This window comes from Scatophagus argus, chromosome 16 (assembly GCF_020382885.2).
Source record: "Scatophagus argus isolate fScaArg1 chromosome 16, fScaArg1.pri, whole genome shotgun sequence".
Taxonomy (NCBI): domain Eukaryota; kingdom Metazoa; phylum Chordata; class Actinopteri; family Scatophagidae; genus Scatophagus; species Scatophagus argus.
The window spans coordinates 22,663,963-22,686,634 of record NC_058508.1 but is presented as its reverse complement, the minus strand read 5'-3'; the positions used below and the strand labels follow the sequence as shown (position 1 = coordinate 22,686,634).

The 22,672-nt window shown below is 45.5% G+C and overlaps 3 protein-coding genes and 1 long non-coding RNA gene across 6 annotated transcripts in view; 1 reads left to right on the top strand and 3 right to left on the bottom strand.

The window, feature by feature from the left end:
- Positions 1 to 563: 563 nt before the first annotated feature.
- LOC124073960 lies at positions 564 to 13,217 on the bottom strand. The gene is made up of 4 exons (XR_006845748.1): positions 13,002 to 13,217; positions 11,013 to 11,186; positions 10,819 to 10,904; positions 564 to 1,310 (listed from the first exon to the last, which is right to left on the bottom strand). It is a non-coding gene; the product is annotated as an uncharacterized LOC124073960 (long non-coding RNA).
- On the top strand, positions 4,974 to 13,843 carry samd14 (sterile alpha motif domain containing 14). Of its 2 annotated transcripts, XM_046416538.1 has the most exons (12): positions 4,974 to 5,339; positions 5,967 to 6,050; positions 8,706 to 8,755; positions 10,431 to 10,588; positions 10,791 to 10,907; positions 11,035 to 11,221; positions 11,356 to 11,455; positions 11,629 to 11,697; positions 11,779 to 11,935; positions 12,418 to 12,540; positions 12,624 to 12,779; positions 13,118 to 13,843. In XM_046416538.1, the coding sequence occupies exons 3-12, from the start codon at positions 8,719 to 8,721 to the stop codon at positions 13,271 to 13,273; spliced, it is 1,260 nt and encodes a 419-aa protein (XP_046272494.1). In that variant the 5' UTR covers positions 4,974 to 5,339; positions 5,967 to 6,050; positions 8,706 to 8,718; the 3' UTR covers positions 13,274 to 13,843. The 2 variants fall into 2 exon arrangements, with proteins under 2 accessions (XP_046272494.1, XP_046272493.1); XM_046416537.1 differs by lacking the exon at positions 5,967 to 6,050 and having other exon boundaries at positions 4,975 to 5,339.
- Positions 13,844 to 14,196: 353 nt separating this feature from the next.
- Positions 14,197 to 18,445, bottom strand: LOC124073957 (granulocyte colony-stimulating factor-like). 2 transcript variants are annotated; one of them, XM_046416539.1, is made up of 5 exons: positions 18,315 to 18,445; positions 16,650 to 16,813; positions 16,447 to 16,557; positions 16,180 to 16,311; positions 14,197 to 15,893 (listed from the first exon to the last, which is right to left on the bottom strand). In XM_046416539.1, exons 1-5 carry the CDS (start codon positions 18,397 to 18,399, stop codon positions 15,693 to 15,695), a joined length of 693 nt encoding a protein of 230 aa, XP_046272495.1. In that variant the 5' UTR covers positions 18,400 to 18,445; the 3' UTR covers positions 14,197 to 15,692. The 2 variants fall into 2 exon arrangements, with proteins under 2 accessions (XP_046272495.1, XP_046272496.1); XM_046416540.1 differs by lacking the exon at positions 18,315 to 18,445 and adding an exon at positions 17,535 to 17,777.
- Positions 18,446 to 19,567: 1,122 nt separating this feature from the next.
- The window catches only part of psmd3 (proteasome 26S subunit, non-ATPase 3), a 6,715-nt gene continuing 3,610 nt past the window's right edge, over positions 19,568 to 22,672 (bottom strand). Inside the window, exons 5-13 of the mRNA XM_046416535.1 lie at positions 22,294 to 22,430; positions 21,835 to 22,025; positions 21,654 to 21,757; positions 21,326 to 21,440; positions 20,939 to 21,058; positions 20,719 to 20,822; positions 20,434 to 20,589; positions 20,144 to 20,194; positions 19,568 to 19,843 (exon numbers count right to left, since the gene is read on the bottom strand). Coding sequence (XP_046272491.1) covers positions 19,766 to 19,843; positions 20,144 to 20,194; positions 20,434 to 20,589; positions 20,719 to 20,822; positions 20,939 to 21,058; positions 21,326 to 21,440; positions 21,654 to 21,757; positions 21,835 to 22,025; positions 22,294 to 22,430 — 1,056 coding nt within the window. The 3' untranslated portion in view covers positions 19,568 to 19,765. The remainder of the gene's footprint in view (positions 19,844 to 20,143; positions 20,195 to 20,433; positions 20,590 to 20,718; positions 20,823 to 20,938; positions 21,059 to 21,325; positions 21,441 to 21,653; positions 21,758 to 21,834; positions 22,026 to 22,293; positions 22,431 to 22,672) is intronic.

Here is a 22,672-nt window from a genome sequence, read left to right as displayed (position 1 = left end):
TTGCTTTAAGCCAGTTGTTCACCTTGTGTTTTTATCTTGCTGACTAACAATCCTTTAAACCAGGCATCTCAAACTGGTCCACAGGAGGGCCGGTGTGGCTGCGGGTTTTCTTTCCAACCAAGTAGCAGCACACCAGACTTGACTCATTTAATCAACTGATCTCCGTCTTCAGACAGCTGATTGGTCAAACGGTGTGCTCTTGGTTGGTTGGCACAAAAACCTGCAGCCACAGCGGCCCTCCTGTGGACCAGTTTGAGATTCCTGGTTTAAACCATGAATAAATTGAGCGTGATGGTTTTACATCCGCTCTGAATTCAGCTTCACTTTTGTCTTTGGATAAAACTCTAAAATGAGATCCTCTGGAAACTTGAATTTATATGGCAGGAATTCATAATTAGTTAGTCAAGTCAAGTCAAAGCTTTTATTGATCACATGCACAGGCTAAAACATACACAAATACAAGCAACATGTCTTGTTTTGTTCTTGTCAGGTTTGCACACTTTGCTAAATACGCACTGATGTGGAGTCAGATGTGAACGTGTGAATTCAGGATCAGTCAGAATCGGTCATATAAACAGATTTGTTCTTAAGCTGGAGAAACAAGTTATTTATGGGAATTTCTGTTATTTTAGCGGAACATTCGGTGTTCAGTGATCATAACACTTCCTCCAGGTGAATTTGGAATTTAAATTAGACACCATAATGAACCACAATGACATACATAACAAAAACGTACGTACGGTCGTCTTCAATGTGCTGAGAGGTTTTATGGACCTCAGGATGTTGGACAGGCCAGCTGCTTTGAGGACATGGAGCTCTGCAACGTGAACCACTTACTGTTTAAAAATATCTTTGTGAACCAAAATTATGCACAAAGGATGGACATTTTGAGGGCTTTGATAATGCAAACAATGAAATCTCCTAGATGATATATTTATATATCATTTGTTCCAGGTTTGTGCAGTTTGGTGAGTTCACATTGAGTCTAACTTGAAACTACTGAATGTGAAAATGTTCTTTCATGAGGCCTGATGTGAGTAATCCTTCAAACAGCTGAATCAGTGTGACAGCAGTGAGCTGTGCTTGGTCTCAGTTGGTGGGTTTCATCCTGACTGCAGGACAAAACAAGCTGTTTGGGCTCATTTAGCCGATGGGTGTTAGCCAGCGTTACAGTGGGAGGTTAATGTTTATGCTGATGTTAAGCCACTGCAGGAATGAGACTGGATGAGGTGGAAACACGTCCGGTCGGTCGGTCGGTCGAGTTGCTGCGGTGACGTGGTTACCATAACAACAGCATTGTCTCTGAGACCCTGAAGGAGGCAAAGAGAGAACGTGAGCGGGTCAGTCAGCATCGGTTCAGATCTGACACAGAATCCGTTAACAGTTTTTTGTTATTAAAAGAAAGAGACTGAGCATATTAATCAGCTGGACAGGTTTAGTCACGTCTCTCTCAGGATCACTTCTTACTGTTTCATCATTTATCAAAGAATTCAGCGGCTGTTTTTTGACGTCTAAATGTGGACAAACCCTCGTTCAGATATCAGCTAACAGTTTGTGTGGACATTCATGTTCCACACAGTTCAGATGAAGCTCAGATGATTACTGTTGTGCCAGTCCAGCAGTGAAATCACACTTTGTAGACTGGTGGCTGAGAAGGACAGAATAAACAGCATATTCACTACACTATGATTATATGAAAAACACCAGCTGATTAATGCAAAATACAAATGAAAAGCCCCATCAGAAATGAGCATCAGAAGATGTTGACATGACATCTCGTGGACTCTAATTAGCTTCACCTGCTGTAGCTAACTGTTGTTGTTGTTTGTTGCCCGGGGAGCAAATTGGGGGGGGGGAGGTTAAGTGTTTTGCTCAAGGGCACATCGGCCAGCTAATGGAGGGAGGGGGGAGTATTGATTTATCACTCCACCACACCCAATTTTTTTCCTGCCAGTCCGACGGGGAATTGAACCAGTGACCCTCCGGTCACAAGGCACTTCTCCAATGTTTATGAACATTTTATTGTGATTGTGATGTTTTCTCGTTATCTGATATCTCAGGACTCAAAGATGAACTGATTAGGTTTTGGGGGTCAATCATCAGCTTCATTATGACATCATGTTGTTTCTTGTCCATCAATCAGCAGCAGAACTCAGGAACAGGAGGGCCAACTGGGACCAGATTGCACATGTGGTCTCAGACTGACCTGGTGACTCTAATCTCAAAATGTGCTGATTGTAGAGATCTTCTGTGAAGCCTCCATGTTTTACAATTTGTATTTGAATATTTGAAGACCACCACAGGTTCACCCTGAGTCATGTCTGCAGGCTCTAAGAAACTTACAACATAAAATCTCTCTGAAGCAGAGGCAAAAAGGAAAGATGCTCATGGCAATAGTCGAGGCTGAGGCTGAGGTGAACGTACTCGGATGAAACACACTGGCACAAGACAAGGGGAACGCAGACTATTTGAACACATGGAGGTAATGGGGAACAGGTGGATACCATCGGCTAATCGGCGAGACAATCAGACAGGTGACACATGAGGAAGGGCAAGTGGCCTGAAACGAGAGGAGAGTTACTTTTCAAAATAAAACACCCAAAACAAGACAAGACCTCACCGCAGTGTGACAAATGGACCCCATATTGTGCCACTGTATAGTGCAATTGGTTGGATTACTATTTTGAAACTTTTGAGCCAGATTGGAATTGGAATATTAATTTTAGTAGATTTTCGGATTGCATAAAATGCCCTCCTTGCTTTTTCTCTCAGCTTGTTTACAGCTGCACTGAGGTTCCCTGTAGAGGTCATATTTAATCCTAGATACGTGTATGTGTTTCTATGCTCTATGGTGGTTGGGCCCAGCCTGAACTGGGGTCTGTTTCCCTCATTCTGGGGCCTTTTCTGGAGCACCATGATCTTAGTCTTCTTCATGTTGACTGTCAGGGCTCAGGTCTGACAGAATTCCTGAAGGTGGTCTAGGAGCTGTCGAAGTCCCTCTTTTGAGTTGGACAGCAGCACCAGGTCGTCTGCGTACAGGAGACATTTGATCTCTGTGGTGTTGAGGGGAAGGCCTGGAGCTGACGACTCATCTGATGTTTTTGCTAACTGGTTTATGTAGATGTTGAAAACTGTTGGGCTAAGACTATTTCCTTGCATTACTCCTCGGTTCTGGGAGAAGAAGTCTTTTGGTTTGTCATCAATTTGGACTGCACACTCATTGTTAAGGTACATTGTTTTGATGATGTCGTAGGTTTTTCCTCCCACTCCACTTTGTAATAATTGGAGCAAAGGCTCTTGTGAAAGATTGAGTCGAATGCTTTTTCAAAGTCTGTAAAGCAGGAAAATATTTTTGATTTATTTTGATTCACATGTTTTTCTAGAAGTGTTTGGAGAGTGTAAATGTGGTCGGTGGTTCTATGATTCTGTACGAATCCACGAATCCAGTCTCACTGTCTCTCTCCCTCTCTGTATCTCTAAAAAAGCTAAAGAAGACACAAGGGGAGAAAATCTACAAAATAAAACAGGAAACTAACAGACACTTCAAACCATGACATGCCCACTTTACTAGTTTTGGTTTTTAATGAGACCAATACATCAATTAAGGGAGTTGTGTGATTACTAGGGCCTTGCATGGCTTGAGGTCCTGGTGTTTCTCTTGGATGCTCAGGGTGCAGAAAAGAGTTCACATCCTCAGCTGAGAACACAAGGCTGCTGTTGTGCTTGTCCACTAGTGGCTCCTTGGTGAGGACCAGTTGTCAGAAATAAGGGCCACACACTTCCTGTCTCTCTTTTACACATACACAAATATGTGTAAAAGAGAGACATCTTCCTTCTGAAGATGTTGCAGAGCTTTGCTAGCCATCTTTTACGGTTGCTTTAGGATTTAACGTTCTTGCCACAGCTCATGGCCCTGTGGTTCACAGCGCAGGTTGACCTGGTCCTACCACTTTTATTGTGGCCAGAATTTCCAGTATTGTAGCTAAATACAAGAGCCATAACTGAGATCTTGCTCACATCTTCATCAAACTGCAACAAAAGAGTCTAACTGTTACTGTTTTCAGGAGGTCAGGTGGACTGGAGGGCCATGGAGGGACTGGGCGCCCACAGGACCAGATCCATTGTGCTACACTTCAGTCTCCATTGGCTTCATCCTGCCCTGGATTATTGTCATGCTGCAGGTTCTTTCATTATGTATAACTATTACTCTGCCACTCCTTGTCTTTTCTTCCTCCCCTCAGTCTCCTCATCTTTTTGAAAATCATTTTTCATAACTTGGTAATTGATTTGCTTGTGTTGTATATTGGATGGCGATGATGTGAAGATGTCGAAGGAGATCTCTGCTGACGCCGTCTTGCTTGTATAAGAAGTTTATTACAAAGCAACCCAGCATCAATTACATGCATGTGAGTGGATCCAGGCCAAATGAAGGTCACACTGCTGAAACATCTCTGATCAACTGCTTATGCAGATTGGCTGTTGGTTACGAAATAAGACATCTGTCAATTATCAAAGGACCTCAGTTCTATGTTACAACAGAAAGAGGTGGAGAAAAGACCCTCTTCCTATATGCCATATACCCTTGAACTTGGGACCCTTCTCTAATCAGGACTTGAGGGGCCCCAGGAAAACATTAACCATACTAATCTTCAGATACTACACTTGTTTGTACAATATGTATAATTTGTATGTTATTAAATGTCTCATTTTACATTAGTATTTTTGTAGCTATTTCTTATTTTATTTTTATGTGTATTTTTTCCATTTATATATTTAATTTTACACAGAATTTATATATATTTATAAGTTTTTTATATTATTTTATTTTCTCTTTTTTAAATCATGTGCTGGTCCTTCTCTCCTCCCCCCTCTCCATCACCTTTCATCTCTTTGTCTGTCTTTTTATTCTCTTGCTCTCTCTCTCCTTCTTTTAGCCAATCCTCTCTTTTTCTCTTCCCCACATATTCACAGCCCTCCCATCCTCTTCCATTACCCCTCCTCCTCCTGCTCTTCCTCCTCCTCCCCCTCTCTCAGTCTGTCTCAGCTGTCCTTGGTGCTGTTCTTTCAGATGGAGGCTGCAGTATTCTGCTGAGTAGCGGTGAGCCAGCATTTGCGCTCTGGGCCTCCATCCTCCAGTGCTCAGCCGGCAGAGAGGCGAACCTGCGAGTCTTGGAAAGGGAAACTACAGAGCCCACAATCCTCCAGCCGCAGCCCAGACTGTCGCCTGGCCTGGAGCGGAGCCCCGTGGAACCCTGGGAGCCGCAGTCCCCACTAACCGGCTGGTGGCGAGGCAGAGGGTGACGTACCATGACAGCCGACAGAGAGAGAGGGACAGGAAGGTGGGTTTATCTGAATGTTTGTTGGTGTTTTGGTTTGGTTTAGCAGCCTGATATTTCAGCTCATCTCTCTCTCCCTTCCCTCCCCCTCTGGGTGTTTGTCATCATTTTCTCCTCGTTTTTTTCACTCCTCTGTCTTGTCATCACTTTTTCATCCACCATCTTTTCATGTCTCTTCTTCAGTCAAACATCTTCCTTCTCTGTGTCTCTGATGGTGCAGTTTCCTGTTGGAGCTTCAGTCCTCTGGGACTGAGCTGTGGGCTTTGTTGTCAGTGTGTTTGTCTCATTAGATCTGTGTGTGTGTGCGGGAGTGTGTGTGTGTGTGTGTGTGTGTGTGTGTGTGTGTGAGAGAGAGACCATCTCCACCCAGTCTGAGAAGCAGCTAACAGATCAATTTAATGTTCACTGAACGTCGGCTCATCTACAGGCTGTGAATGTTCTTCAGTTGAGAGCATCACGTGACACAAATGCATATGAAACATATGTAAGATGAGACTAAACATTACAGCATGAAACAACATGAAATGACATCACACGAAGTGGCTCAACAAGATATCAAATGCCACCAAATGAAAACACTTTTTAATGACACTAATAACCAATAACCCAGACTTTTTACTGTACCTACAGAACACTAACCAGCCGACAGCACAAAGCCACCGACACCCGGGCCACACCGTGCAGCCAACCACAGCTAAACTTAGGTGACAGTTGGTGAGTTAGCTGCCTCTGCATTGCATCACCAGTAGAAAACAATACCTAACACTTAGCTTACTGTTGCGTCATTTCTTGTCAGCTAAAATCAACTCTGTCATAACACATAACTTTGTATTGTGGATCACATGAGCTGGCGAATTAATTTAGTAAGCTAGCTAACTGTATCCACTCTGAGTAGTGACACATTCATATGGTGTTTTGCTCATAATAACATTAGCAATTAAGCTAAGGTTAGCCAACTAGCTGTAACTTAGCTACGCTGATAGATAAAAAGAGAGTTGAATGTCATTGCACATAAAAAACACAATGAAACTTAGTTTGCAGTACTACTCCAAATAGCAACATACAGTAATTTAAAATTTCATACAAACAATAGATAAAAAATAGATTAATAAATAAAAATGGATCCAGCCTCAGCTGACAAAGCCATATGCAAATGTGAAAAGATCTACGAGCCAGACCAGGCTTAGAGTCTGTATGAATCACCTGATGTCAAAACAGACTTTTGCTGCGTTGTCTAGCTAGTGATTCATGTGCATTAGCAAGCAAGCTAAAAGTTGCTACCTAAAACCACAGCATCATGATATATTTCACATGCTTTGCAGTGATGTTAGTTTGAACTTTGAACTTTGTTGGGCTCTGCTGTGGTGGGTGCCAGTCCGTTCCATTTTGAAGCTAATGTTAGCTGGTGTTGCGTGCTGTTGTCCATTAGCGGAGTGGAGGAGAGGCAGGCAAGTCTTTTCATATGATGGCATAATTTTCACTTTAATTGAACGTAGTCATCGAGTGAAACAAACTAACTGGGTGCTGACTTTGGTATTTTGTAGTGATGACTGTTCATTTGTCATGGTGACACTGAGCAGAAATAGTGAAATGTGTCTCAGAGGTTTGGCTTTTATTTTTCCTTTTCTTTGGTGGTTTTGTTGAAGACAGGATGTCCACAGTGTCCATCTGTTGACGGCTCACAGAGAGGCTGCAGGGTGAGGCAGCAGATGGCCTTTCTGCTGGGCTACCTGCCACCTTCTCTCTGTCCTCCCTCCTCACCTCCCACTTCGCTCCGCCTCTCCCTCAGCTACATCTTGTTCCTTCATTTGTCTTCATCATGTTTGTGTCCTCGTGTTCACTGACTGACTGGTTTTACAGGAAGGTGAGGATGAACTCTTTAGGGCTTCCACTCAGACTGAATCAAGTCTCAGCTACACAGAAGAACAGTCTGAGTTTTTTGTTTTTCTCATTCTTGTTTGGGGAGAAATCTAAGTTTTTGAATTATATTTCCCGTGATACCTTGGGGATGTGGGAGAACAGGAAGTATAATGTGGCTATGGAGTCAGTGAGTTAACGGTGGGCTCCAACTTTAGTTGTTTGTTCCATCTCTGTTACACAACACAACATGAACTGATGAAGCCTCTTGGATGAGAAAATGACAAATAACTAAGTCCAGTTGCATTCGATTGAATTTCCTTGAGATAACCATGACCTGGATGAATGAGAATATTCACAGGCTCCATCTCTGTTAGTTTACGTCCATCCAGTCGTCTCCATTCAGAGGGTGCAGAATGAATTATTAGCAGCTCAGAGACGGCAGCAGTTTGTCTCTTAGTGAGCCGTGTGTCACTGCAGCGGCGCCACCTGCTGACAAACAGCAATATCTGACTTCCTGTTGTCTTTACAACATCTGCAGGTTCCAAACCCAGATGCTTCAGTCTGCATGTAAAACAACACGACTTCACACCTTAAAATCAGTCCTGTTGACTAACCCTGTGGTGATTTGCCGACTTGGCATGCCAGTAGCAACACTAATGTAGTAAAGGTTAGATTTCCAGAGCGGAAGAGGGAGCAACTGTGGCAACGCAGCAACTAGTATGTCAGAAGTACAAGTCCTGACAGTGTTGGTGTAATTACTCTCACTGACAGCAGGGGGAGACAGCAGTACTCTGCTGGTTTAATGGATGTAACCTACTTAACTTTAATCTGGTACGTCATCTTTCAGTCAACCTGACCGAACTGCAAGCATTTCGCAGTGGTAACAATGATTAGCATTATTTCTGATACCATGACAACGAAGGTCACCTGACTTTGATCTGTTCTCCACAGAAGTTGGAAGGCAAAGACTGATATATATAGATATATATATATATCTATATATATAGATATATAGCACCTCAGTGCAGAATTAAATGTTACAACTGCACGTTTGTATGGATCACAGCTTTACTGCCATCCTCCTCACCCACAACTCCCCCTCCCCCTCATCTGTGCAAGATGTGAAGCATTTCAGTGGTCCTGGTTTCTGTGACGACAGGCAATCCCTCCCCCCTTCTCCCCCCCAGCCTCTCTGAGCGGTTGACCCCTGAAAAGCCTCATTAAGAATTCAGCAGAAAACACAGACTGATGTAAGGACAGGATGAGTCCTGAGGTGAAAGTCTCAGCTGATCGTGCTGACAGAAACAAACCGAACACAGTAATCGTTAGTAATCAATCAGTAGCTTTAATTTTTTAATCTTACTTCTGCGTCTGTCTGTCTGTCTGCCTGTCTGCCTGCCTGCCTGCCTGCCTGCCTGTCTGTCTGTCTCTCTGTTGAACTCGCCCTGACTCTGTTTCATTAAATGTTGGAACGCTCCTTTAAACTCCATCTTTCCTGTCTCTGAACAGTAACTGCTGAGTCATGTCTGCCAGCCTGGATGATACAGACAACGTGTTTGGTGAGACACACACACACACATGAAGTACACTCACTCCAGTACACACTTTAGGTACTTGTACTTGCGTATTTTCTTTTCATGCTACATTTCAGAGGTTCATGTTGTATTTTTAGTGAACTACTCTGATCTGACAGCTTCAGTTGAAGAGATTTCTTCCAAATTAAGCTCCAGCAGCCCGTGCGGTACAACTGAAGCCATCAGGCCATCAACCAGTAACTGATCAGCTGTATTGATGATGTTTTCAGTGATTTCTCCTGTGAAAACGTGTTCACTGTGTGGTTTTAGTACAAACTGAAAACCTGGTCAGCAGCACAGAGCAGCGCTCACAAGCGCCACCTGCTGGTTGCCAGCTGAGGAATAAACTGCATCAAAGGAGATGATTAATGACCTCTTGGGCTTTCCGTAGGGCTGTGGCTTCAGTCTGCCTGTGTGTCAGGAGTTTCTTCTTCTTGTTATTTGTTTTAATTGTTGGGTTTGTTTGAAGGGCGAGCGGCAGCACTGATGAACGGTGGAGAACGTGGAGATCACGTCATCGTTTCCTCTCTGCTCCTTTCCTCATTGCTCTCCTCTAATATCATCTACTGCATCTCCACCCCCCCCCCCCCCCCAATATAATTACTTCTATCCCCTGGGCCCTCCCCCACCTCCCCCTCTGTCTCCCTTAAATGCCTCTCATCCCTCCATCCTCTCCTTTATTAAATCGGTTTTCTCTCTCTCTGTATGTCTCAGTCAAAATGTTCATGTCCCCCCTCCCACGTCTCTCCTCCTCTACTTTGCTTCCTCCACCTCCTTTTAGGTTCACCCCCATCCCACCCATCTCTTTCACCTCCCCCCCGTCTCCCCTATGGGAAATAAACTGTCACCTTGTGTGGGGGAGGAGACACAGACGGCGTATTTTACTCAGATCATGTCCACATTTTGTCCAAAAAGACAGAAAAGAAATTAGCAGATTATCTGTTTTAATCTTATTTTGAAAATAAGACCAACTCATGGAGCTGACTTCATTTAAGCCCAGTCACTCAGGACAAATAGCTCAGCGAGCCCTGAGTTTCACCTGCCAGGCTGCATGGAAGACCTGTAGTCACAACTCAGGGCAACAAAACCACACTATGAAGCCCACTTTATGAACACTTTGAAACACTTTGTGAAGTCCTACCCTAACCCGGTTTATTGTTATCGTTTATCAGAGTGCTGAGTGATGGGAATCAGCGATTCTGACAGTTGGAGTCAGTGGATTCTCTCGTTGCGTCTGTGTTTTTCTGATGGTCGCTTTATAAAACAAGCAGGAGTCCCCCTCTAAACACTGCGACCCGCCGGCTGGGTCTCAGGATAAGCAGGCAGAATCAGGGACCGCTGGGCCGGCTTCAAACAAAAAACAGGTACAACAGGAAAGACTCACCAGCAAGGACCAGCACAGGACCAGGTCCTGCCTGGCAGCCCCTCCCCGAGGAGAGCAGCGGGAGGGACCTGAAGAGGTTGTATGTCAACCGGAGACACTACAGCTCTCAGTCCTCTCCATCAGCACTGCTGCTGGTCAACCACACGGGGGACGGACACAAACAGAGAATGCGGGCTTGACTCAAACTGTAACCAACCAATCAGAGCCCTTATTGATCAGTCAGGATCAATAACCTGCAGACGGGATCTGTGCATTGACTGTATGTTGGTGTTTCAGACCTGAACGAGGCAATCCCTGAGACTGAGCTGCTGGACAACAGCATCCAGAAGGGCCGTGCCCAGCTGTCCGTCAAAGCTCGCAGGCACCGCCCCTCCAGGTCCCGTTACCGCGACAGCGTGAGCTCGACGGAGGGAGACGACAGCCTGGAGAGGAGGGTGCGTTCAATCTTGTTACTGGTTCTCTGATGGGTTATCTGCTTTGTTGTGTTCAGTTCGATGTTTGTTTAGCAGTCAGTAACAGAGTCAGCTGTGACTGCAGTTGGTTCAGTTCCCATAATGCACCTGGTTCATGTCAGTCTCCTGTGTGGTGACACACACCTGACGTCACAAGTCTGCATGTTTGTGTGTGTGTTATCAGGACAGCCCGTTACACCCCACTCGCTCACCTCTCCACCTGGCCATGCGAGGCGCCTCCCCCTCTCCTGATGCGCTGTTGTCAGCTCGAAGCCCCGCCTTCTCCTTCGACACATCACTGGTGAGACCAATCAGAGCACAGGATGTCATGTTGGGAATATTAATGCTAATCAATGCTAAAAGAAGAGACCAACAACCAGAATAGTGAAGAAATGAAGGAAATCACCTGCTTCACATTGGCTCCTCAGGTACGTCGCTCTCCGGAGGATGAAGAAACATCACTGGCTACTCCCCCGAGGGGGCGGTACCACCAGCTGACCAATGCCACATCTCAGGAGGCACTGGTGACCCCCAGCAGCTCGCCCTCCAGGTCCTGCCCCTCCTCTGACTGCTCACGAGTCTACATGAGGAAGAGCAGAAGGCCCGACAGTGAAGGTACACACACCTGAGACACACCTGAAACACACATTAGTGTGTCCCTGATGGTTACTCTGCATGTCCTGCAGTCTTTCAGTGTTTATATGAACTTCATGTTATTACAAACACTAAGGACTCCGTGTGCGTGTCAGTGTTGGTTTCTGATTCGAGTCAGGACACGAGTCCGGCTGACCCTGGAAGTCCAACCGTCATCTTTGACAAGAAAACCAAGAGACGCTTTCTGGATCTCGGGTGAGACACACACACACACACTTCACCAGCCTAATGACACTGAAGGTAGTCAGTATGTGACGTGTTTCCAGCAGTTCTCTCCATTCAGAGTATCTGATCAGTCAGTGGCTGATCGATCAGTTTCCTGTCAATGATCAATCAGCAGAATGACTCTGAACATGTCTGTCCATCAGGGTGACTCTCAGACGCTCCTACATCAGGGTGAGGAAAGACAAATCCAACAGGCTCTCTGTGGGCAGCAGGTGAGTCCATACATCCAGATGTTATCACGACCAACAGACGGACAACAAAGACCTGCTGCACTCTGTGTCCTCTGTCCGCAGAGAGCCGTCCGAGAGTCCGTCTCGGTCCTCAGGATCCTTCGTTTCCTTTTCCTGGTTCACTGAAGGACGGGGGTCGCTCTCCTCCTCCGGGACTCCCCCCTGCTCCCCCAAAATCACTCCGCTGAGTTCGCCGAGACCCCGCAAGTCTCAGTCCCAGGTAGGGAACCGAACCGCCTCGTCTCCATGCTTAGCTGTCAGGCTGCCGTACATTCAGCTCAGATGAGTCTGGATCGCCAGAAGCTTCTCAGTTGCTCAGAGGACATGATAAGCCGACCGCCTTCAGCGGAAATAAAAACCTCTCCTCTCCATCGTGTTGTCTGCTTTCGACCCGGAAGCTGCAGATTAACATCTCAGTAGAGCCGCAGACAGGAAGTCACTTTTCTGGTTAACATGAACTAACATGTTGTTGGTCTGACTCCGAAAATGAGCTTTGCTGACTGTAAGAAAAATGTGGCTGAACATAAGGGATCCATTAGAACCTGTCAACGCCCCCTGGTGGGCAGACTGTGAGGAAGACGTCTGAATGTCTCTTTCAAATTCTCCTTCTTTGAGACGTCCCAAAAGACAAAAATGCAGTTTGTGAGGTTTGCTACGGTGTGGAACAATAAAGTTAATCCTGATTCTTCTCTCCTGCTGCAGGAGTCGGCTCTCAGCGAGGAGTTTTCTCCTCCTCACACCTCCTCCTCCTCCACCTTTCCTCCTGTCGACTCCTCCTCCAGATCCTCCCATCCATATCACACCCTGTCCCAGTCCTCCGACGAGGTAACACACACACACACACACACTTTAGCTTCATTCACACTGGAGTTCATCTTCATCCTCGTCTTCCTCTCTTCCCTCCTCAGACCTTTGACGACCCGTCCTGTCCCGTGTCTTCGTGGACAACTCAGCAGGTCTGTCAGTGGCTGAGAGGCCTCAACATGGAGCAGTACGTCCCAGAATTCAGTGCGAGAGACGTCGATGGACAGGAGCTGCTGCGGCTGGACGGCAACAAGCTGAAGGTGAGGATGAGTGTGTTGTGGGGTCTGAACATGCTCAGTTTGTCAGGTGTGGGAGACATCAGGACTTAAAAAATAAAAACTACAGTGAATTACCACTGAAGGATACAAACATCAACTTTGTAAGATTATACAAGAAGTCAGCATTTTATCCTAAAAGGTTCCTGTGGTTCTTGAGTATGACATACAAACTCAGCGACTAAAAATTGACTCATGTTGACTCACCTTTCTGTGAACCGCTGGGCAGTTTGACTGTTCAGACGACTGTTCAGTCTTCAAGCCAGCTAAAAGTGAAGCGGCTGTCTGTCGAGACTGATGTCCTCTGTCCTGGTCCTCTGCAGGGTCTGGGCGTGCTCAGTTCGTCTGATCGCAGCACTCTGAAGCGTCGCATCAAAGAAATCCAAAGTGCAGCAGAGAAGGAGAGAAAAGCTCTGGACAAGATGGAGAAACAGAAAGAAAAACAACGAAGAAAAGACCAAGAGCAACGCAGAAACTGAACGCCACCACCAGGGGGAGACAGAGAGGGGAAGGAGAGAAAACAATGAAGGGCAGGAAAGGAAAAAGAATTATGAGGACAGGAGGGAGGATGGAAGACAACGAGATCGCCCTGAACAAATTTCAGGCTCTGTTTCTTATGGTGGCCCTGAAGGACAAATCCAACAGGTTTTAGCTTTGTTTTGATGAAAAATGTTTAAGAAAATGAGCCAAAATCAGAAAATAATAAAACTAAGTGACAAAATGAAAGACGGAAACATTAATATATTTGCTTTTGTCCTTGTATGTGTTTTGTCCTTTTTTTTTTGTCCTGGGCCACCATGAGAGTTTATGTGGAGGTGCGTTCAAAAATAACGAGAAAGATCATTTCAGAAATGTAATCTATATCTACGGTCTAAAAATCAAATCAAAACATTTGGGTCAAAAATTTAGTCAGGTGAGAAAATCTAATGACATTTTACTGGTTAAATTCAGACACCAGCATGTAAACTCCAGCACCTGAACACATCATCTCATTGATCTCTGTGACCCCGCCTCCTCCAAAGGACACGCCCACCTGACCACACCCCACGATGAATGAAGGTGATGAATAAAGAAATCTGTGAAAAACTTTTCGACATGGCGTCTTTTTCTTTCAGGAATCAGATTCAAATAAAAACTTGCTTACTTTTATTTTGTGTGAGCAAATGAAAAAGATCATTACAGAAGTTTTGGTGCTCAATTGACCTGCAGGTGGCGCAAACGCACCAGAAAACACAAAGAGGACGACTGAAGAAGAGTCAACGAGCACGTAAACGCTGCAGGATTCAAAATGTGCAACAGATGAGGAAGAAATGAAAAACTCTTTTTACAAATCAGATTCCTGCATTTCAGCCTTTTCACTTCAAAATTTCTCTTTAGACTATCAATATAACCTGCACAAACACATTGAAGATCGACGTTTATTAGAAAACATATTGATTAGATCACAGGCCTGCGGAGACAGGAAATCAGAAAAGTGTTTTTATCGTAATTACAAACCAAGACTTCTGATTGGTCGTCTCGTCATAAAAGCAGATTAAAAAAATATGTATAGAAATAATTCAGTTCACCCACAGGGTTTACACCAGACTGATAGACACGGTGTTTTTAAGGTTCACACCTGAACACACACCTGAAACACAATCAAATAAATACAAATAAAAGAACTTCATGTTTGAACACGCGTGTTTGAGGCGGCCTGCTCTGACATCATCAATACTCTGACATCATCACCCTTGTTGCTCAACTTGAGAAACTCCTGACTTCCTGTTGTGACTCAGCGAGTCACTCAGTTGTGACTTTCTGGTGTTTGTTTTTCTCACAAATCAAATAAAAAACACAAAACAATAAATATTTAAATAATATAAACAAATAAATACCAGCAATAAATAAAAATAAGATAAATAAAAGCAAATAAATAGCAACTGATAAACAACATCTCTCCTCAAATATAAATAAAAATAAATAAATAAAGTCATGTTTACAGCACTAACCCTCTGAGTGTGTTTCCTGTAGCCTCTTTACAATAAAAGCCTCAAAGCCCAATAAAATTCTCTTAATGTGAAACAGCAGCACCAGGAAGTGGTTGTTTTAAATTGGCAGTAAATGCAGTAAGACTCAGTTCTGATTAGAGCTACAAATAATGATCATTTTCATTGATTAGTCTGATTGTGTGGGGTTTTGTCTGAAAGCTGACAAACATTTGGCCTAAAATTGTCTCGAACGACTGATCGACTGTGTATAACACACACAGGAAGCTGAGTCCTGTGAACTTTCCGATGTCATTTGTCCTCAGGACGGACACGTGGACGACTCTGAGTGACTCCTTTGCTTTCTGAGGCGTCTGAGAGAAGCAGTTCGTCTCGTTTTCCTGCAGCTTCCTGCCTGCAGCCGTCAGGCAGCAGCAGCTGCGAGGTCTTCGGCACGTTCAGACCTGCAGGCTTCACATCCTGAGCCGCATTCCTGCTGCTTGTTGTCTCAGACGAGGCAGACCCTCAAGTCCACACGCAAAGCATCCTGGGATTGTTCTTCATTATGTCGGCCAATCAGAGGTGAGTCTCAGGTTGTCCTCTGCGCTCTGTGAATCTTCATAAATGCTTCAGGAAGAATTAATACCTGAATAAACAAAGAGCAGCAGGAAAGACTGTCTCTGTAAGAAGACGTCTCACTTGGTTTGTTGTTGTTGCTGTGAGACACACGATGTGTTTGCTGGGTCTCAGCGCTCGGCTCAGCTGGATTTATTTCAAGATGTGAAAACAAGTGTCTGAATTGTTGGTATTTTTTTGTCTCTTCTCTTCTTCGGTGTGCTGATTATTCTGTAGTAGAAGAATATTCCTCATGGTCGACTCCTTTCCTGCATGTCCTTAAACGCAGCATGGAGTCGTCCGTGGTGGGCGGGGCTTACCGTGCACCTGCAGCTTGGGGCCCGTAGGTGGCGACGGCTCTCAGGCTGCGGATCAAGTCGTGACAGAAGGAGCGAAGCTGCGTCAGCGTCAGGTGGGCCGCCACCTGGACCTCGTAGTTACCACGGAGACGAGAGGTCAGGTCCACGCTGTGGGTCTGATCCATCACACTGCTGCCGAGCTGAACCTCCTCCTCCATCTGAAACACAGGTGCAGAGCTGAATATCTCACTCAGAGTCCTAACTGAGTGAAATGAGAACACAAGAAACACGTGCTGACATCATTCAATGTGACATCACTTCCTGAGGACAACATCATTTCTGATCCAAAATTAAAATCCACTTGGACCAAAAGACTAAATGATGTGTTCAGGTGTTCTCTGGTATCACAGTAATGTTAGCTGCTAACGAGCTGCTAACAGGTAAACATCACACAGTGTGAATGCAGCTTTAATGTTGTGATGTCTCTTCAGGTGTGTGTGTTACCTTGTGGAGGTGAGTCTGCAAGTCTCTGAGGTCGGCTCGCAGGTCATTCAGTCCACTCAGTCTGTCAGACAAACCTCCCAGCAGCCCCTGGTACAGCCGGCTGCCCGCTGACATACGACTCACACAGATGTCCTGCAGGGGGCGACACACAGCAGGTTAGTACTGACAGGTGAAAACAAGCAGCTGAGTGTGGACGGACGTCAAAGTGAGACTTCTGAAAGTTTGTGAGAAACGTCCTCCTAAAGAACCTGAAGACCTCCCACTCACCAGTGTGAAGCGTTCAGACAGCGGCTTGAGGACCGGGGCAGGCGGGATGTCCAGCGAGGTCATCATCATCTGCAGGTTTGCTGTGTGGGTGGAGGCGTCGAGGGTCAAACCCTGAGGAGAACAGGAGGAGGTTATATACACGAGAAGAAGAGGAGGAGCCAACAGAAGAGGAGCTGAGGCAGCCATTCAGATGTGTTGTTCACCTCAGTGTTGATGGCGGCGGCGTGCACAGTCGGGATGTCCTTCAGGATTTTCTCCACTAGCGTCTTCGCTCGCTCAGCCGCTTCTCTGAACGCCGACGGAGGGTCAGACGAGCTGACGGGCGCTGACTGGACCACAAACAGCAAGTGCTGCAGCAGGATGAGAACTGGAGGGAGAAAAGTGTTTTTTACTGACCAACAGTCCAGTGTGCGGAGGGTCAACACTGCCGGTGCAACAAAACAAATACAAACGTCAGCCTTTATTCTCATGATCCTCCCGAGTCCTGGAAAGTCGGGATGAAGTGGAAAACACACAGAAACACAAAAACAGAACCGATGGCTCACAGGAAGCAGAGGACAGTTTTCTGAAGTGCTCCACCCTTCACGGGGAACATCGGCCGTCGCCAGGGGACAGTATTCATATTGATATAGCATCAGGTCTGACTGGTCCTGTGAGGCCAAGCTGCTGAGACGACGACAAATCTGACAGAAGAGACACGACCTGAATGCACTCGCGTCACATCCTGCACCACAGATCCATCAGATGGACCAGACTGTCCTCACTTTGTTTTCTTCTGGCTTTCCTCAGCTACACTGGTGTGCAATGAAGACTCGTTTAGCGGTAACTCGTGACTTTATAAATCTGACCAATGAATACTTTTTGTTTCAGCTGGCACCAATACCCCTCCATATCCCGAGTTCCAGGTGAGTGCAGGCTGAGCAGAGGAAGAGGAGGAGCTCAGGTGATCACACAGGTTTACATCTGACACACAAAAGTGGATTTTTCTTTACATGAAGCTGAAGTTAAAGTCTGTTTGAGAATCAGATCACCAAACTCCATGCATGTTTCTGATGATTTAAGGCGGCCTCTCTTCAGTCACTTCTTACCTGTCGCAGAGTTCATTTCTGTTAGGGCGGCTGTCTGTCTCTCGGTGTCGGTGTCTGTCCGCCGCTTGACTCTGTAAACCCTCCTTCAGCTTCCATTTGCAGCACTTTGGACCTTTTATGTGCACTTGGTCCGGCGGGGTTTTTCCACTGACGGGTACCGACAGCACCGTCACCCTCCGCGCAGTCACGCCGATAAATCCCGAAATGACGAAGCTTGTGAAAACCTCGTTGCGTCATAGCCAGCCGTTAAGATCTAACACAGGGAAACCTGCCGCGTCTCACCTGCTCACGTGACGTTAAACCTTGATTTCGAGATTTAATGAGGATTGTGAGAGAGTTTAATTCGCCAAGAAACTCATTTAAAAGTTCTTTTCTGGATCACACGTGGGAAAAAACTTTAAAACTTTAGCTAAAGTACAGAAGTAACAACAGAAGAAGTGCTTGCAGACTGTAATGCTGCATGCAATGACATCGCACTGAGTGTGTAGCATCATGCAGCAAGATGACTGATGTGTGTGTGTGTGTGTGTGTGTGTGTGTGCTCTATTATTCAGCTTCGCTTCCTGCATGTCGTCACGTTTCTTCAATTTAAGAAATCCTGGACAAACTGTGAGTCAGCAGAAAAGTCAAACGGGTTTCAGAGCTTTTCACTTCCTGCTGCTGCAGAGGAAACGCATCATCATTATAACCAGAACTCCGCGCACTAAAAGTCAGAAACGATTTGTTAAAACACGTCACTTGTTTCACAACTGATCGATCGGTTCGTTCCTGTCTGACTCACCATCGTGGCCTCTTTTCTCTTCCTCGTGTTCACGACGAGCTGCTTTCATCTGTAACGACGCATCACATTTTATCAGCTCACACATTTTGTTCTTGAAGCACCAGTGGGGGATTTACTGACACCTAGCGGTGAGGTTACACACTACAACCGCTAAAGTCTCTTCAGAGAGCGCTGGCTTTGCGATCTCTGAGCTGCCGTAGAAACATGGCGCCGCTGGAATACTGAAGATAGCCCAGTTTGTGTTTAAAACAAGTGTAGCTAGCCAGTACTGAGTGTACTTGTGTACCGATACTGCAGTTTGTTAACTCTGTAACATTGTTAACAAAGCTAACCTTTTAAATCTGATTTAAGTTTAAATGTAAAATACTTAAGTACAAGCAGCTTACTCACACTGCACAATGCGTGCAACAAACAGCTAAAATACAATCTGTCAGAACACATCAAAGTATCCAGCCGTACATGATGTACTTCAGAGTAAATTTTCACTTTGTATAGAATACTATAAGTGGAGTCTCTCCAAATGAATGAAGCGTCTCATTAAACACAGTGAGGTGACTTTTGTAACAGACAATAATTTGCACATTTTCCAATGGAGTTCTGAATGGGTCGACCAACCTGAGGCGTGTGCACGATTTGCTGACTCACAGGATAATTTGAAGGTTACATAATGTTTCAGAGGATGCTGGGAAATTGTGTCAGTTCCGATTTTTATTTACTTCTGGTTTGATCTGAAGTCAGCGTCACCCCAACATCCTGTTCCTGATTTTTCCTTTTTATTCCACCATATTTTTCACTGTTGGAGTCTGTCATGTCATCTTCGTGTTTCTTGTTTGTTTTTGTGGTGTTTTCAATCACAATGTTCTGTTTTCAACTTGAGCTTTCTAATACAGTATTTGTATTTTTAAAACACGAATAAGGTGAAATCTGCCAAGGAAACCACCTGAGATCACACTGATCCAGTTTTACACTCAGCTTCCTGTTCTGTCACTTTTCAACAAATCTGCACACCTATACCACCACTTCCTGTTCACTGCTGACTGGAGTACAGCAGCCTCTGCAGGACAAACTTATCTATTAACACAACAATAACCAGGCACAGCTTCACCCGTCCTGCAGGTGGAGACGAGACGGTGGTTAGCTTAAACCGTTCACATTTCTGTGGGCGTTAAACAAAATGGACGCTCAGTTTTAATTAGCACTCCGACATGTTCTCTCTCAGTTTCTTCTGAACTGAAAATGAAAACACAAACATGTAAACAAAACCAACGAGTTTTATTTGTGAATGACAGAAAGGACAAACAGCATCAGAGGTGACACAGGAAAACACACCAGAGAGAAAGAGAGGAGATGAGGGCAGAGGGGGATTGTGGGTAATAACTGATCCAACATTAGTGTGCAGCCACACACACACACAACTACTTCCTGTCTGCACAGGAAGTCAGCAGAGCAGATCACGGGAAGCTGTCATCGTCATCTTCAGCCATTTCCTTGGCAAACTCCAGATCCTGCTGCTCGCGTTCCCGACGCTCCTGAACGCATCGTGGACGTACACAAACAAGACGACACACGGAGACATAAACATGTGAGTAATGACAGAATTCAGATTTGTGCTTCCTGACCTCATCATCCTCACAGGACGATGAAGAGGATCACAATCCAAACTGCCTTTTTGTTATTTGCACATTTGGCCTCTCTGAGCTCTGAAATGAACTCAAATTTGACTATCAGATAAGTAGGAATGACTCCGTTTGAGCTGTGATGAAGCTTCACGTGCGTGTGTGTGTGTGTGTGTGTGTGTGTTCCGGTGTGTGCGTTCAGGTGTGTCTCACCTCTGCTGACTCAAGGTCTTTGTTGTAAGCTTTCGGAGGAAACCTCATAGCCTGCAGGAGGAGAAGCAGAGACCTCACACTTATTTTATTGTCTTTAATAAATGAATGAACATCCTGAAGATTCTATTGTCACTAATGCTCGTTAGCGCTCGTTAGCGCTCGTCAAAGGTTAACAGCCTACCAACCAAACTCTTCTTCCAAAAATCTAAATAAAAAATAATGAATTGAAAAATAAACAGTGTGGTGCATCCACGGACACATGCAGGCAGGATGTCTCAGGTGTGAGTTACCTTGACAGACATGTTGTGGATGTCCAGGCAGAAGGAGATCCTCTGGTGAAAAGCCAGCTGAGGCTCTCTGGTCCCGTAGATGTCCATGGTCTCTTTTGATTGGACGAAACCTTTCTCGTGGTTGATGCTTGCCTCGATCACTCCGTCACGGATCGCCTGACATGAACACACACATCACATCAGGGGTTTCCCACCCACTGGTCCATGGACTGCTGTCGCAGGCCTGGTTGTGTTTCGGTCTGTGCGTGTGTGTTAGTGGTCACACTGACAAGTATTTCTTGTTACCTTGGCGACAATGAATTCTGCGTCCTCTGGGCTGTCGAGCTGCAGCTTCTGAGCGATGTCAGCCAGAGAGATACGAGAGTACGACAGGCTGATCATACGCACACCTGACACACACACACACACACACACACACACACAGTGTGTCAATGTCACATCATCCTCAGTGACAAAAAATGGCAACATGTGATGTCAGAGGCTTTGTGGGCCGTGATTGGCTCACCGGTCTTGATGACATTGTGTCTCAGACGGATGATGAGCGTGTACGTCCCGTCAGTCTGAAACTTCTCCCCGAACTGCTCCAACACCTGGTTAAACTTGGCCAGGTTACCTGTTCTGACCGCTACACAGTACACGCAGTACACACAGTACACACAGTACACACAGTACACACAGTACACACAGTCAGACTGATGTGAGATTCTTCGAGGATAAACTTCATCACGTTTTTTTTCTTTAACAAAAAAAATGTTCTAATATTCAAAAATATAAAATTCTGTGAGGAGTTTGTACATCTCTGATAAATAACCTGAGACAAGTGATTTCTAAACCTCATTAGAATGTACCAGCTAACATGACCTGACAAAAACCACATGCTGGACACACTGACCCTGGGTCAGCAGGAAGTAGGGCATCAGTGACCTCTTCAGTGACGGCTGTCTGAACTGCAGTCTGTCAGGAATCTCCCCCAGCAGCAGCTCCACCACGATGAGCAGCTTGTGGACCTGAAGACACACGGACGTTCAACCCGTCACTCATGAGGCAGCATGAGACCGAACTACTGGAGCCATAAGAACAACTGATCTGCAGTCAGATTTTCAACTCCAAGCTGCACACAATTTGTGCTGACAACCAACTTTTCCTCTGAAGTTCACAAACGTTCCAGATAAACGTGTGTGTGTGGTGTGTGAGTGTGTGTGTGTGTGTGTTTTACAGACCGTCTGTTTGAAGCCCACAGCAGTGTGTTGTGGTGCTTTCCTCAGCGCGTTGGTCAGTGTCCTGCGAGCCTCAGAGTACTCCAACTGGATCGCCTTGATACGACCTGCAGTCACATGACACACAGGTAAACACAGAGCAAACACACAGGTCTTACCTGTGCAGTACAGGTATCAGACTGACCTGTGTAGTACAGGTATCGGGCCCACTCATTGTTGTTGGCGAGCTCAGGAAACACAGACTTGGACACCAGTTTCTCGGCCTGGTCGTACAGGTTGAAGAGCAGGTAATTCCTGAGCAGCAGGTTGAGGAGAACCGCCTGTCCGTCGGCGTCGTGACGCAGAGTCGCCGTACGCAGACGAGTGTGGAGGAAACTGAAGGGTTGGACACACAGAAAAGCAGCAGTCAGCAGTTCATTGTTCATCAGTCTGTCGTTCAGTGTTGGTGCAGTGAGTGTCACTGCCAGCAGGGGGAGACGCTGCAGCTTTAAACTCCTCTTCCTCTGAGTCGTTTATCTTCATCATCACACTGTGAACTCACGTTTAATCAGAACAAACACTGTGGCTGTGAGAGGAAGCATCCGACAGACTCAACACGGTAACACGTGTGTGTGTGTGTGTGTGTGTGTGTGTGTGTGTTTACCTGCGCATGGTGTCGAACTGGTTGAGGAACTCGTACACTCGTGCGTGGTAATAGTAACACTTGGCAGCTACCAGATCGAGAGCTCTGCGATTCTTAGAGCCGATCTTCTGCAGCAGGTCGTCAGACACTTTCTGAGCCTGAAACACAGACAGACAGACAGACAGGAGGGACAGTCAGACAGACAGGCAGTCAGAGAGACAATACAATAGAATAGAATTTATTGTCACTATACTCATGTACAGTGAGATTAAAAGCTAAACTCCACAGTGCAAACAGTGTAAACATAGAATAAAGTAAGAATGAAAAATAACAATATACAAATAGATATGATGCTATATGCAGTATTAAAAATATACATCGCCGTTGCCCCGTGAAATAA